The 16,465-nt window shown below is 41.6% G+C and overlaps 1 protein-coding gene across 1 annotated transcript in view; it reads right to left on the bottom strand.

Annotated features, from left to right (window-relative positions):
* Window positions 1-1,633: 1,633 nt before the first annotated feature.
* The window catches only part of LOC126267199 (facilitated trehalose transporter Tret1-like), a 60,109-nt gene continuing 45,277 nt past the window's right edge, over window positions 1,634-16,465 (bottom strand). The window contains exon 5 of the mRNA XM_049972168.1: window positions 1,634-3,103. Coding sequence (XP_049828125.1) covers window positions 2,750-3,103 — 354 coding nt within the window. The 3' untranslated portion in view covers window positions 1,634-2,749. The remainder of the gene's footprint in view (window positions 3,104-16,465) is intronic.

Below are 16,465 nucleotides of genomic sequence, written 5' to 3'. Positions count from 1 at the left end.
TTTGTTGCATTAATTGCAATAATAATGTATTAGTGTCTGGAATCTGTTTTTCTATGCTTTTTGGCAGTGCATTTTCACCGGCAACATTTACATTTTGATAGCCAGAAAATGTGTCTTGACTTATTTGAGAAAACGGTGAGGACGCAAAACCTGAATGTACAGTATTTGCAAGGTTGTGTCCTGTCATTCCCGATTCCTGAGGCGAGCTGTTGCCGACCGATCGATCGATAATGCTTCCCTGTTCACTACCTGTTTCACTGTCTACACCATTATTTGACGCCCTCTCCATTTCCCTATGCATAGTTACCAAATTACTACTTAGAATGTCTGTTAATTCATTACACAGTGGTGCTGGTAAGCTACGCTCGTCGTCACTATTATTTCTCAGTTTACTTTGGAGCCTAGTGTTACGTTTGTCACACGCCATTATTGTCACAATATTTCACACAACAACACAGAAAACCACAATTTAAAAAGCAAAATAAGAGAACACATTAATGTAGCACTGAAAATAATATCTAGTTAATTGCAAGCGCAGCTGCGAAATACTTGGTGCAAATCTACATGCATGCCACAACTGTTTTGCTGTACAACAATGAAAGACTGCAACTACAAAGGAAATTCTCTCTATGATTACGCGCTAGCATTACACAAAGGCTACACTAACTACACAAACTACAAGAAAAAATTTGAAGATTCCAGTGAGGTATCCTTGGCTAAGGGTCGACATATGTAACGTCCCCTTAGAAAAATTGTACACGACTGTGCTTAAACTGACACACAATAGTTTTTTAGCGCAACGGAATCTGACTTCCAAAAGTCCCTACGAAAGAATGGCCCTGAGTAGCATTAAGCTATACGTTTCACAAATCACTTATCTCACAAAAATCTTCGTTACTCAAGCTACTGCAATACAGCGAGCGCCACTACTGCCAGCTAAATAAAAGATTCAAACTACTGAAGGCACTAACTACTGATAGGCGTAGTTAGCAAATGAAAGATTTTAATAGAGAACAAACAATGTATTAACCTCACTCGTCATAATATATATAGCAGTTCATGACACCAATTCTTACAAATTTCAAAACTCCGCCATCTCTCTCCCCACGTCCACCACTGCTGGCGGCTCACCTCCAACTGCGCAACACTACTCGCTGTTAACATCCAGCTGCCCAACACTACAATGGCAGACAACAATGCAGACTAAACACAGACTGCACACGGCACAGCCAGTGATTTTTTCATACCGAGCGCTATGTGGCGTTACCAATAAGAAAACCTAAACAGCCTACTTACAACTCCTACGCTTGCCCAGTCCCCAGCCAAGCACCAGTCGAACTGAAATCCATCCCCAGGATTTGATACCTTTCAAATAAAATTTTAATTTGAAATACATTATTAATTGCCTTTAACTGTCCGTTTTCTGTGCTTCTCTGCAGAGATAGTAACTGTCTGAACCTTAACATACAAATTCAAAATAGAGTAGTAAATAACTAAAAGAGATATTTTACTACTACAGACATTATTCCAAGAGTTGTTTTACTAAAGGAGCTAATTAACAAAACGTACTTTCCAGGTTATTCAGAATAAACTTTATTCTAACAAGCACAATATAAATACGGAGTAACTTCACACTAACACTTATATCATTTAACTTAGGGAAACAAGTTATAACTTGGCACAATCCAAAATAACAAATAAACACTGACTTTTTAATAAATTTGCGCTGAAATGCTAAAGGGGCTAAGAAGTCCATCAAACAAGTTTCACAGCATTTCTACCTCTAGTAATCATTTTACTTTTTTGTCTTGACGCACGTCACTTTAAAAGTTTTTTTACAACTCAGGCCGGTGTTCCATCACACTTTTGAGATATCTTTTCTTCTATGAATACTATCCTTTTGTACCAGTGACCTCATTGTACGTGATCGTTTTGGAATCTTCACATCGCTGGCCTTGCTTCAGTACTAATTTCCCATCTCTCAGTTGCACCAAATATCTTTTTTCTGAATAACACAAGCGTTGGCGGCTTTAATCCACGAAGCAGAACTTCTATTAGTGTTATTTGTAATAGTTATCATACCGGCTGATTGCTGAAAATCCCTAAAATAATTGTCTTTCATCTGAAAAACTTTAACAGATTCCTTATTGCGACGTGCTGCTATGGTGTTCATTACATCATCAGGAAGAAAATGTTTCCTCACCTTTGATCACATTTTCGTCGCTTTCCTTTAGCGTTACCAGATTTTCTGTTACTTCCCTTTGCTGAATTATTAATATTGTTTTCACTATTCATTCAACCGCCGATAAAGACACGCAAGGATGAGGCTACAAAACGGCAGGAGCTAGTGGATGTGTATAATCCCTATGTCAAGAACAGCTAACTCGTTTAACACAGTCTACACTTACCTTATTTGGCATAAACAAGTCATAGCAGTAATCTCTCGTGCCATCTATTGGTCTTCGTAGCATCGGCCGTCATTGCAGACTGACCTTTTAGCATGTAAAAACCACCTTCACATTCCACTTAACGAAGTAGAACACACACTTCATGCAAAACTGGCTCTCAGCCCTTCAGCATGATAACCCGCCACTTTACTCAGATCTTTAAGAAATCTCAAAATAAAGCTAAACTTGAGTTTGGGTACATATTCTTAGACATTCCTTCCAAACAGAACTGATTCTGTTTGGATAGGTCATTCAAGATTCTTGCGTCAGGTTCTCTATCTTACAGGTACATCTCGTAAAAACTACTGCAGAGCGCTAACATCCTCGAGGCTCGCCTTCCGCGTTAAGGACTCACGAGGGAGTCCTTCCGCTTTAGCGCTCATCTCGGCAGTGATGTCCTCCAGAGAACGGCCTTTAGTCTCTGGGATGAAGAACCACGCAAAGATGACCCCGGCAAACCAAGATATGGAGAAGAACCAGAAGGGGACGTAGGTTCCAAAGGAGTCTTCGACCAGTTGGAACAGCTTGGTGATGCCGAACGACAGCACCGACAACAGGATGCCGACGCAGGAGTTGGAGAATCCTCGGACGGACGCGGGGGTCAGCTCGTTGCTCAACACCCACAGTAATGCGCTGCCTCCCATGTCGTAGGAAATCTGCAACAAGGAAGCCGTTTATGCTTTATATGCACCTACGTTTATTTTTTAATGCATGATGAACCTGAACTCAATCGATAAAATTCCGGAGCCTGTCAGGGAAATTTTCTGATTATTTTGGTGATAGTGACCCGTGGTCGCCGGTAACGTGTTGCAGAGTAACTTCATATGCCTGATTTTATCTGTCACCACAATTACCTGATTCCTGTGCAAATACTGTCATAACAATGTGAAAACATGTACAAATCAAACATCGAATCGTCCTACACAGAACACACTGACGTGACGAATGTCAAGTTGTGCCATGTAACATTGTTCGGACCGCCTTTTGCCCGGTGCAGTAAAAGAACTCGACGTGTCATGGAATCTACAAGTCGCCTGCAAGTTTTGCATAAATATTGAACCATGCTGCCTATACTGGTGTCCATAATTGCGGAAGTGTTGCGGGTGTAGGACCAGCTGAGTTGTCAGTTGTGTCCAATAAATGTTGGGTGGGTGTCCAAATCATCCCTCGGATTGTCCACAATATTCTTCTAACAAATCACGAACAATTGAGGTCCGATGAAATGGCGCATTGCCATGTATAAAAATTCCTTCATTATTTGGGTACATGAAGTAGCCAGACGCAAGCATTTCCAGTCAATGATCCGTTTAGTAGAAACCGAGGACCCTGGCCATTCCACGTAAACACAGCCCATACCATTTTGGAGCCACCACCAGCTTCCACAGTGCATTGTTGACAATTTGGGTCCACTGCTTCGTGGGATCTGCCCCACACTTGAAAGCTGCCATCAGCTATTACCAACTGAAATAGGTGTTCAGCTGATTAGCCCACTATATTTCATTCGTTCTAAGATCCAAATTATTTGGTCACGAGCCCAGGAGAGGCGCTGCAGGCGATGTCGTGTTGTTAGCAAAGGCACTCGCGACGGTCGTTTCTTTTCATAGCCCATTAACGCCATGTTTCGCCGCATTGTCCTAACGGATATATTCGTCGACGTTTCACATTGATTTCTGCGGTTATTTTACGCAGTGTTACTTCTCTCCTAGCACTGACAACTCTACATAATCGCTGGTGTTCTACGTATTTGAGTGAAATCCGACTGCTACTGCGTTGTCGGTAGTGAGAGGTAATGCATGGAATTAGGCATTCACGGTTCACTTTTCACACTGTGGATCTCGGAATATTGAATTCCCTAACGATTTCTGAAATGAAATGTCCTTTATCACTTCCCGTTCAAAGTGTGTCAATTCCCGTCGTATTCACGTCGGAAACCTTTTCACTTGAATTACCTGAATGCAAATGACCGCTCCGTCAATTCATTGCCTTTTATACCTTGTTACGTGATACTACAGCTATCGGTGTATGTGCATATCACTGTCCCTTGCTTTTTATCACCTCAGTGTACAGAGTAAAGCAGAAACCCTCAGGAGAAACATATTTATCACAGTGCGTATACACATTCTGTCAGTGCACAGTACAGTACATAGCAAGAGGCAGATCTCTTCCCTTATGGGTATTGTTAAAACGTCGACCACCATGAACACGAAAGTATGTATAGTGATGGACCTTAGATCTCTTCCCTTATAGGTATTGTTTAAACGTCGACCACCATTAACACGAAAGTGTGTATAGTGATGCACCATTCATTGCCATACCCACTCAAGAAGCTCAGAAGTTTTACTTCGATGGCTGCGAAGACCTTAGCAATCAGGTCCATGTGAGTGTCGACGAGAGTCTCGTAAACCACGCTTTTCATATGCCACAGTTTGTTTTGTACAAAATACACACTGCATATCCTTGACGTTTGCACTGTAGTACGTATATTTTGAGCGCAATACAGACACTAAGATAAACAAGCATGTGGCAAAGAAAGAAAAGATAATAAACGTTAAACATGTCGTCGACGTCAAATTCATTACAGATGGAGCAGTCGTTCGTGTTGGAAATGGGTAGAAAATTGTAGCTGCCCTCTTCAAGGTCCCATCTCAGCATTCACCTTAACCGACTCAGGGAAATCACGGAAAATCCAGATCTGGGTGGTCGGGTGGCGATTCGAACTCCTGAATACGATTCCGGTGTCTCACCAATACGCCATCTCGCCCGATGGGTGTAAGAAATCAAACTAATGCAATCACTCTGAAACGAGCCACTGTTACAAATACGCAGAAAATATTACTGAACGACCTCCGAAAACTTACTGATTATATTGCAAGGCCATCTGCATACTGGAATTTGCGGGAGGTCTGCCGTGTAGAGACTGGGAAACACAGGAGCTATAACAGAGCCTTGAAAGTGGACAGCAGTGAGTACTCATCAGCTCTTCTTTTCACCTTGGGATATTTTAAACTGCCGATTGCTCAAAGTGTTGCTTGAGAGGTTACCTACAGACTTACAAGGTACTGTTCCGAGATATTTCGATATTAGGCCCACGTGTCACAACGTATCATAAGCTCCCAACATATCAACGAGAACTACCCCAACTGGTAGCCTAATTCCATGTGAATGATCAAGGAAAGTATTTACCCAAAGCAGTTCCTACCATGTCTAAACTCAGCAAGTTCAAGTGACACGACAGAGTTAATTTGCTCTTTTATTCAGTCTAAGTTCATTACTTCCAAGAGTTTGTAAGCACAAATCAATAGCGATACTGGGCGGACGTGTTGCTCAGCTGTTACTTCTTTGCCTGCTTTTTCAATATCAATAACTTTAGCTCTATTAAACGTTACTCGCACTGTTCCTGTGTGCGCTGATGACCTCGATGTTGAGCGCCCATAAAGCCCCCCCTCCCCCCCCCCCCCCCCCGGTTCCTGTGTGAAGAATTTCGTCATAAATGGAAACTAGTCGCTTTCGCGTTGTAAGACCACTTTGCAACAAAACCCATATGAACGTGCAGCTTTTCTAAATTTCGTAAGGGTCTGTCTCCTGTACATTTTTTGTAAATGGTGTAGAGAATTCTGGGTTATATAGAAGAGATTTCATAACCCGAGCAAGTTCCTTCTTTACTTGCCTAACATTTGCTTTATTTGCTTGAACCATGGAAACTCTTACTCGGTGACTACTGATTGTGTCGCATGAGACTGTTGAGCTCCTCGCGTTCTGGGCAGTCTTTTCTTCCTAGTTCCGAATCAGTATCCAAGTTTCTTTATGGGAATTTGTGAATTCGAGATCCCGGGTTTCTTTGTGCTATTTTTCCCTTCTTTGTTCATTCAAAGAACTTTGTTCATTCAAGAACTCATGTAATTCGTAGTTGTTTCTTGTTCTCTACTTTACTAAAATTTGTTATATAGTTGGTTAACCTCTTTGTTACAAGCAGTAATGTGCTCTTTACCGCCCCCTCTACGCTTTTCAGAACTTATCTCAATCCGATTTTTGGTTGTCGCAACGGGATACAGGAGCTATGGCAGTGGAAGGATGTGTGGGCCCTAGAAGCCAAGAATGGGACGACGGTGGTTTCTCGGAAAGTCATGAAGGACTCTTCTTATGATCGTTCCTGTATTGCATCCAATACATATTCCGTGTGAATCTTCACCTTACACTGACGATAAGGTTTTTGACGGTGATTTCTTTTTATTTGTACGGAATCCATCAGTAGTTATTTAGTAAATTCTGAGTAGGTTTTCAGGAATAAGGAAGATGGGCATAGCCTTAAACACTAAAACTTTGTGTGCGGTGAATACCGTCTCCAATAAGACACAATGTTCTAAGTCACTTTGTAAGCGCATCATTAATTCAGAATATTTTTCAGGATAGATTCAATTATGCCGTTGGTAGTTCTCTATAAAAAAGAGGTGATTCTACAAATGTCATTAACTACCGCCCAGTGATACTGCTTACATCATTTTCTAAAATATTTGAGTAGGTAATGTACTGCAGGGTTGTAACACAAATTAAAGGTGCAGTATTGTGATAGATAGCCGACCTCAGATTAAATTTCTAAATGGCCACACTACCTAGGTACATATTTGTACATTTACTTAAATGATAAAAATCATCACTTGGGAAGGCATTCCATTATGTCAGTCATAATTACGATTAGATAAATTCATATTTTATGTAATATGTAATTCAGAACATGCCTGGCTTGTTGCTTGTTGAAGTAATAGAATGCAGAAAGCTACCCTCGTCTGCTCGAAAAATATAAAGAAGAGACGCCACTTCATCAGTGTGAGGAAGAAATACAGTAGGGAGTCCATGCGATAGACGATTGGCAGACTATTGTTCTGACTTTGCATTCATGATCTGCCATTTTGTCGAAATCAGACGGCATAATCTGTTGCGTTTTCAGGTCATACAAGCATACAAATAAAAATTAGAAGGTTTCTTAACTAATTTGTAACTATATTATTAAACTTCCTGGCAGATTAAATCATTGTGCCCGACCGAGACTCGAAGTCGGGACCTTTGCCTTTCGCGGGCAAGTGCTCTACCATCTGAGCTACCGAAGCACGACTCACGCCCAGTACTCACAGCTTTACTTTTGCCAGTATGTCGTCTCCTACCTTCCAAACTTTACAGAAGCTCTTCTGCGAACCTTGCAGAACTAGCACTCCTGAAAGAAAGGATATTGCGGAGCCGTTCCCTCAGCCGTCCGTTCCGGCACCTATATAAATGCAGCCCAAGATGTAGTAGTAAGGTTCACTTCGCACTCAGTTACTGCAAGATCCACGTCTGTTGAACGTCGGATGACGTCAGAGCCGGACTGTGACAAATCGCTTATTGCGCGGTAAAAACGGATAGTGAATTCGCGAAGACTGTACACCGTCCTGGATCGCTTAGAATTCGCCAGAGCCACTGTTCGTGTGCCGCCCTAGTGAATTACCAATTCCACGAGGTAGGTGGTGACTTTACTTCCACTTTAATGGCGAGCATTAATTTTGAACATTTATCGCAAACTTTCAATGAGTAATTTTAGTCAGGGTGAAAGACAATACCGTAAGAACGTACCGTAGAGGTTGCTTCTGAAGTGCTAAATGTGCTGTCAGAATAGAAAGACTTGCTTTCAATTGAAAATAGTGAATTTCCAAGTGTTGTATGTGAGAAACTTTACGCAATACAGTTTTGATTTGAACTTTATACTTTTATTTAAAATCATAGTCCTGATCCCGTAAAAGACATAGGAGAACATAAACTTTTCTTTCAGCGGGCTAGACCAGAACATGGCTGTGAAGACTGGAAACTAAGGTCAGTATGTTACTAGCTTTCTGGATGACAACTAAATTAGTTGCCAGGCTCGCGTGAGAAAAACGGCGAACAAACAAATGATTAACTTTTACCCGCCGCCCCACAATTTGTTTTGTTTATATGGCAAGTCCTCCTTTATCCATGTTGGATTTCCAAGTGTAAGACGCAAAATTATACCCATTTATACTGACAGTTTCCATTCCCACAGTTACATGGTGTTCAGACAGACATAGTACATCAATCTCATTCTTATTTTTGAGATCATCTAAATACACTAACAGCTCATCTAATTTATTTTTAATATTTTGAGACAAATGATAGGGATGTTTTCAGATGTAGTTTAAAGAAGTTTTGCTTCAACAACTCTTTCTATAATGTACACGAATTCTTGAATAGGAATAATCAGCCATTTATACCAAAAGAAAACCTTTAAACGACGACAGCAGACTAATACATACTTCTCACATTTAATACGTATCCTATTTTGTTCTGTTTTCACGTTAAACATCGATACCTTCATAGTGAATTAGATTTCCGGAACATGTAAGTAACTACATCTTCATCCACAGTTATTTTATTCTCATTGCACTGTATAACTCAATAAAATTTCGAGTAAATTATAGATTTTAATCAATGGTATGCACAAATAGATACACATCCATAGATAAGGCCCTAATATTTTTACCTCATGTCCCAAGAACAGATTCAAAATTGCTTCGATTTCCCAGCTCCAACAGAAGTTGTAAGAGGTTTATCCTCATTATATCGGAATGTAGGAACTGCAAAACGTTATTATACTAGAGTACACTGCGGATTGAATATGTTGAAACCAAATCCTTCATCTACATGAGGCTGTTAGTTATTTGACAAAAACACTTTATTTCACTGATAATTAGCTGATTAAGCTCCCTTGTGTAGAATCAAGCAACCTGATGGTAAGCACAATAACAAAATCTGCGAGTGATTCCAAACATACACAAAAAAGTACTCGTAGTAAAGGAATATACCAACTATACCATTCTTACTTTTGTTCTTTTGTTTCGGAGCACCTTACCTATGACATGCATCAATAGATACTTTTTATGCATGCTTCTTTCAGATATGATATAAAAAACGACAGAAGTAATAGCTTAGTTACATTTTCGGATTAGAAAGAAGTGTTCATCCATGAAACATTGTTAAAAAAACTAAAAAATTAAAGAAAAGTTACAAAAGTTTGGCAAAGACCAAACGCTGCTAAAAAGAAAACGGTTATATTTTTTTAAAACTTATTTGGCAGTGATCATATACTCGTGAGATATAGAGTAAAATAGGCGAGCAGGAATCTAGAACCGTAGATCACGGAAATTTATCCCATGAACCATGGAGTTTGCTGAAGTAGGGTAGCTTGCATGCCTCAATGATACAGATAGTCTTATCGTAGGCGGAACCACAAGGAGTGTCTGTTGAGAGACCAGACAAACATGTGGTTCCTGGAAAGGGCCAGCGGTCTTTTCAGTAGTTGTAGGGACAAGAGTCTGGATAATTTATATGGCTTGTAACATCACCAACATAGTCTTGCTGTGATGATACTGTGAAAGGCTTAAAGCAATGAGAAATTACAGTCTTCATGTTTCCCGAGGGCATGCAGCTCTATTGTGTGGTTAGTTAATGAAGAAAGCATCCTCCTGGGTAAACTATTTTGGAGGTGAAATTGGATCACTTGGTGTTTTGAAGGATGTCCTAAGGAAAAACAAAAATTTTACTCTATGGGTGTGAAGGTAGAATGTTTGGCCCCTTAATTTTGGAAGGCAAATTGGTAAGGTGAACTTATTTATGTGGGAGGTAGTGATTTGAAGCATGAACACCATAAGTTCTGGTTATATGAAGATAGGATCATCAATACCAAATCAAAAAAGGATAACGCAGGAGGGTGTCTAATAATGAATTACAAAGTAGGAAAGCAGGTAAGTTTGAAAGAACCTGAGGAGTTAACTATAACCAGGTTATAGAAAGAAAGTAACAAGTGAATGAGAAATGCATTGGGAGGTATTATACTGCAAGAAGCATTCGACAGAGCTCTGATGGGCCTAGGACTCTGGAGAAGACATTATAACCTTAGAAATATTGAGATAATTGGGAGAACCAGATATGACAAAAGTATTCCGCCTAATGTACAAGTTAGTTTCTGAATGGAAAAATGCAGGTCTTAGAAGGTTTTCAAGATTATCTTATACTATTATTCCTGCAAAATAGCGGCAAATTCATATGAAGATGATTGAGGTGGAGAACGATCACACACCCTTGTCCCCAAAGTAGATCACAAAGTCTCAATAATATTGAGATCCAATGGCTGAGGTGGCCGCGATAGATCCGATGATTCGTCCTCGTACTCACAAAACCAGTCCTGGACGATTTGAACTGAATGAAAGGGGGGTGGGGGGAAATGGCTCCTGTCTTGTAACACAGCTTCACCATTGGAGAACAAGCAGTGTACCATGGTACGGACGTGAACAGCCCAAATGATCACATGGTCCTTGGCACCAACGCGACTTTGCAGATAACCCGTGAGGTTCATGGAATACCACGATAGGCTATCCAAATCATCACCGAACATAAACTAAGCCAGAAGTTGGAAACAGTGTGACATCAGATTGATCGCATCAAATGACATTCTTCCATTGCTCGACAGTCAAGGTTTTATAGCTTCGGCACGACGGTATCCTATTACGAGCGTCTGCATCATTTGTGAGTCGTTTTGGAATTCCATCTTTGCCTGCAATTATGGGGCTATCGTCATGTTGGTTTGGTGCTGATAAAGTTCACGAAGGGGACATTCAGTTTTGCAGTGACTTCTGCAGCTGTTATCCTTTTATTTTTCGGCACAATCATTTCCAAGGTACGTTCGTGACGATCACTCAAAACACATTTTCTTCCGCGTTGTGACTTAGTGGAAGAGATTTTCCCGCTTTCCTTGTAAGGGGTATAAATCTTCGATGTAGTTCCTCTATAAATACCAAACGGTTCGGTTATCTTGGTTACGTATGCACAATACGAGCACCAACAGTTTGATCACCTTCGAATGCACTGAGCTCCGACGTAATTTGCTCACAACTAGACAGAAAACTATTTTGACCATGACTGACACTTGCAACGTACTTAGAATATCGTGCAAATGCAGTTACTGGTCAAATACAACAGCAACTGTAGGCTTGGGAGGCATCTGAATTTGTGTTTAAACATGCATTTCCAGCGGTATATCCATACATCTGTCCACACTCTCTAGATTTCAAGATTTCAAGAAAAATGCAATAATCCCAAATCCCTGGAAGCTATGTTCTGACGGGTTTGAATATTACAGAACTATCAGTTAATAAATTCATGTTTGCGAAATACTGGCAAAATTTATTTATAGAAGAGTAGAATAACAGATCGAAACTTACCTCGGGGATGATCAGTTTGGATTTCATAGAAAGGAAGGCGCATCCAAGACATTCCAGGCTCTAAAACATTTCTTGGGAGATACGCGGAAGAAAAGGAAACCTATTTCATAGCTTTTGTAGATTTAGAGAAGACGTTTGATTACTTTGACTGGAAAACACTCTTTGAAAAGAAGAAAACATATGGAGCGTAAGGTTATGTAATACAACTTGTATACAAACAGTTACAAGAGTCTAGAGACATAAAAGGGCAGCAGTGGTCGAGAAGGGAGAGAGACAGTTTTACCACCGGTCATCGGTGATATTCAATTTGTGCGTTAAGAGAGCAATAAAAGAAACAAACAGTAAGTTTGAGGAATTAATTGAAGTTGAGGGTGAAGAATTAAAAATTCTGAGATTTGTCGATGATATTCCAATTCTGTTAGAAACAGCAGAGGACTTGGAAACGAGCTTGGATGGAATGGATAGTGTGTTGGGAAGAGGTTATAAGGTGAATATTAACAAGAGTAAAAAAAGGGCAATGGAATGTAATCTATTTAAATCAGAAGCGGCTAAAGGAATTAGATTAGAAAAAGGGGCTCTAAAAGTAACTGATGAGTTTTGCTGTTTGGGCAGCGAAATAACTGACGATGCCCGTAATTGAGACGATATGAAAAATGTTTCGCTATACTAAGAAAAATATTGTTCAAAAGGTAAAATTTTTCAGTATCCAGTACAATTTGTACCCTACTAAGTCCCTTCTGAAGACAAGGTTATAACTTTGTACGGAAGTGAAATGTAAACGGTAAATAGATCAGAAAAGAAGCGAATACTAGCTTTCGAAATGTGGTGGTACAGAACAATGATTAAGATTGTAAGGGTACATGAAATAACTAATTTCGAGGTACTAACTGGAACTGTGGAGAGAAGAAATTTAATGCACAGGTTGACTAAAAGAAGGACTTTGTTGATAGGGCACATCTTGAGAAGCGAAATGGTGGGAAACGTGCATGATAAAAATTATAGAGGAATACAAAGTGATGAATACAGTAAGCAGATTCTAATGGATGTAGAGCGTAGTAGCTACTCAGAGATGAAGAGCTTGACATGTAATAGAGATATGCATAAAACTAGTCTTCGCACTGGAATCCCAACATCTCTCTAATTAGCGAGTTACACTGTATTTAATTATTCAGTCAATTCAGCATTTTTGTGAGCGAAAGTCATGTAGAGACATAAGGTTGAGGCAGTTATTTGACAAAAAATACTGGCGCAATTACGAAGAGAGTAAAATAAAATAAGATATGAAGTGGCAAGAGCCAAATATTAAAGAGTGGGAGAGAGATTCAAGAATACGCCAAGAGAAAAGTGACTGAATATGCTGAATTAAACTGAAAGTTTGTTAGTGCCCTCAAGACGACGTGAGAAGGTAGAATGAAAATGTATTATAAGAGACAAATACAAATAGGAAGAGAAAGAGAAAAAAACTCACAAACTTACACTGGGTGCACGCCACGTTTGATTACTTAAAATGTCGGAAGTACACTGGAAATTATGTTAGTCAGTTATACAGATATAATTTGATTTCAGTAGACATCGTAGTGAAACATCCGATATTGGAAGAACAGTGAGACCACGAGGTGTTATATTACCAAAAAAAATTTCTGCAATTCTACAGTTTTTCATTGTTTAATTCGAGAAAACAAAGGAGGAATATTCCGTAAGGAAAACTGAATCATGTACCTTTTGCTGAAGGCAATTTAACGTTTGTCTAGAATAGTGAAGCTACAACGAGCAGAAGAAATTAAGGTGGCATGTTAGGACGTAGATGCCAAATTCGAATGGAATGAGGCCACAATAATGTAAAACCAAAATGTGGTAATGACAGCAGTGCAAAATGAACAATTAATTCACACAAACAGCTGAGGAGTTTTAACTATGAAGAGGATATCGATCATGCAGCATTGATTCCACAGTAGACCTCAGAAGCTCAATAATATCGAGATCTAGCAACTATGGCGGCCAGGATAAATGCGGTAATTCATCCTAGTGCTCAAAAAAGCTATCCTGGAGGACACGTGGTGCAAGAACACAGCATCGCCATGGGGAACGAACATTGTACCATGGTATGGACGTCATCAGCCAGTAATGCGATTTTGTAGATTACCCATTGAGCCCACGTACTTGCACGATATGGCTGCCAAAATCGTTACCGAACCACCCCCGTGTTTCGCTCTTGGGAGGTAAACGTAGCCAGAAGTTGGAAACAATGTGACATAAGATTCATTACATAAAATTGCATTCGTCTATTGCTCGGATGTTAAATTCTTATGGCTTTGGCACCACGTTTTCCTGTTATAGGCCTTTTTATCACTTATGATTCAATGTGGAACTTCTGCCCGCCCTTCAAGTCCCTACTTACAGAGCTGCTTTCGTGTTATTTTGAGGCTGACTGGTTTCGCGAGTGCAACATTCAGATCTGCATTAACTCATGCTGCTGCTGTCCTTTTAAGTCTCGCCACAATACTCTTCTGTGATCGCCTGTCACAATCAGTCAACACAAACTCTCGTCTGCGTTGAGACTCAGCTGATTATGTTTTCCCGATTTCCCTGTATGCGGTATAAATCTTCGGTACGATATCTCTTGAAACGCCAAACACTTCGCCTACCCTGTTTACAGAATCACTTACCGTACGTGCTCCAACACTTTGCCCACGTTCGAATTCACTTGACTCCGACATAATGCAGTCAGTACACGGAAATGCGCTCTGCCAAAGGATGACCCTTGTAGCGTATTGACGATATTGCACAAGCGCAGTTCCTGGTGAAATAGAACAGCAAAACCTGCAGACTTGGAAGGCATCTGCATTTATATTGAAGCACAACGAAACTTTGTCTCGAAACCGGAAGAATATCGAAAGAGATTGTGGTCGTATGTGAGATACGTTAGCGGCAACACACAATAAATACTTGTCTGCGCCGTAGCAATGGAAATACTCCAGATGGCAGCGATACCAATGCAGAGTTACAAAACACGGCCTTCCAAAATTTCTTCATCAAAGAAGACGAAGTAAAAACTCGTGAATTCGAATCAAGAACAGCTTCTAACATGACTGACGTAGAACTAGATAGCCTTGGAGTAGTGAAGTGATTTAAATCGATTAGCAAAAGTAAGTATTCCGGTCCGACTGGATCCCAGTTAGGATCCTTTCAGGCCATGCTGATACAATAGCTCCATGCTTAACAACCATATTGAACCGTTCGCTCGACGAAAGATCCGTACCCAAAGACTGGAAAATCACGCCAATATACAAGAAAGATTGTAGAAGTGATCCACTAAATTATAGGTTCATATCATTATGGTCGATACGCAGCAAGATTTTGGAACATACTCTCCTGGAAATGGAAAAAAGAACACATTGACACCGGTGTGTCAGACCCACCATACTTGCTCCGGTCACTGCGAGACGGCTGTACAAGCAATGATCACACGCACGGCACAGCGGACACACCAGGAACCGCGGTGTTGGCCGTCGAATGGCGCTAGCTCCACAGCATTTGTGCACCGCCGCCGTCAGTGTCAGCCAGTTTGCCGTGGCATACGGAGCTCCATCGCGGTCTTTAACACTGGTAGCATGCCGCGACAGCGCGGACGTGAACCGTATGTGCAGTTGACGGACTTTGAGCGAGGGCTTATAGTGGGCATGCGGGAGGCCGGGTGGACGTACCGCCGAATTGCTCAACACGTGGGGCGTGAGGTCTCCACAGTACATCGATGTTGTCGCCAGTGGTCGGCGGAAGGTGCACGTGCCCGTCGACCTGGGACCGGACCGCAGCGACGCACGGATGCACGGCAAGACCGTAGGATCCTACGCAGTGCCGTAGGGGACCGCACCGCCACTTCCGAGCAAATTAGGGACACTGTTGCTCCTGGGGTATCGGCGAGGACCATTCGCAACCGTCTCCATGAAGCTGGGCTACGGTCCCGCACACCGTTAGGCCGTCTTCCGCTCACGCCCCAACATCTTGCAGCCCGCCTCCAGTGGTGTCGCGACAGGCGTGAATGGAGGGACGAATGGAGACGTGTTGTTTTCAGCGATGAGAGTCGCTTCTGCCTTGGTGCCAATGATGGTCGTATGCGTGTTTGGCGCCGTGCAGGTGAGCGACACAATCAGGACTGCATACGACCGAGGCACACAGGGCCAACACCCGGCATCATGGTGTGGGGAGCGATCTTCTACACTGGCCGTACACCTCTGGTGATCGTCCAGGGGACACTGAACAGTGCACGGTACATCCAAACCGTCATCGAACCCATCGTTCTACCATTGCTAGACCGGTAAGGGAACTTGCTGTTCCAACAGGACAATGCATGTCCGCATGTATCACGTGCCACCCAATGTGTTCTAGAAGATGTAAGTCAACTACCCTGGCCAGCAAGATCTCCGGATCTGTCCCCCATTGAGCATGTTTGGGACTGGATGAAGCGTCGTCTCACGCGGTCTGCACGTCCAGCACGAACGCTGGTCCAACTGAGGCGCCAGGTGGAAATGGCATGGCAAGCCGTTCCACAGGACTACATCCAGCATCTCTACGATTGTCTCCATGGGAGAATAGCAGCCTGCATTGCTGCGAAAGGTGGATATACACTGTACTAGTGCCGACATTGTGCATGCTCTGTTGCCTGTGTCTATGTGCCTGTGGTTCTGTCAGTGTGATCATGTGATGTATCTGACCCCAGCAATGTGTCAATAAAGTTTCCCCTTCCTGGGACAATGA

The sequence above is a fragment of the Schistocerca gregaria genome, chromosome 4 (assembly GCF_023897955.1).
Source record: "Schistocerca gregaria isolate iqSchGreg1 chromosome 4, iqSchGreg1.2, whole genome shotgun sequence".
Classification (NCBI taxonomy): domain Eukaryota; kingdom Metazoa; phylum Arthropoda; class Insecta; order Orthoptera; family Acrididae; genus Schistocerca; species Schistocerca gregaria.
The sequence above is the reverse complement of the archived record's forward strand: the minus strand, read 5'-3'. Positions and strand labels throughout refer to the sequence as shown.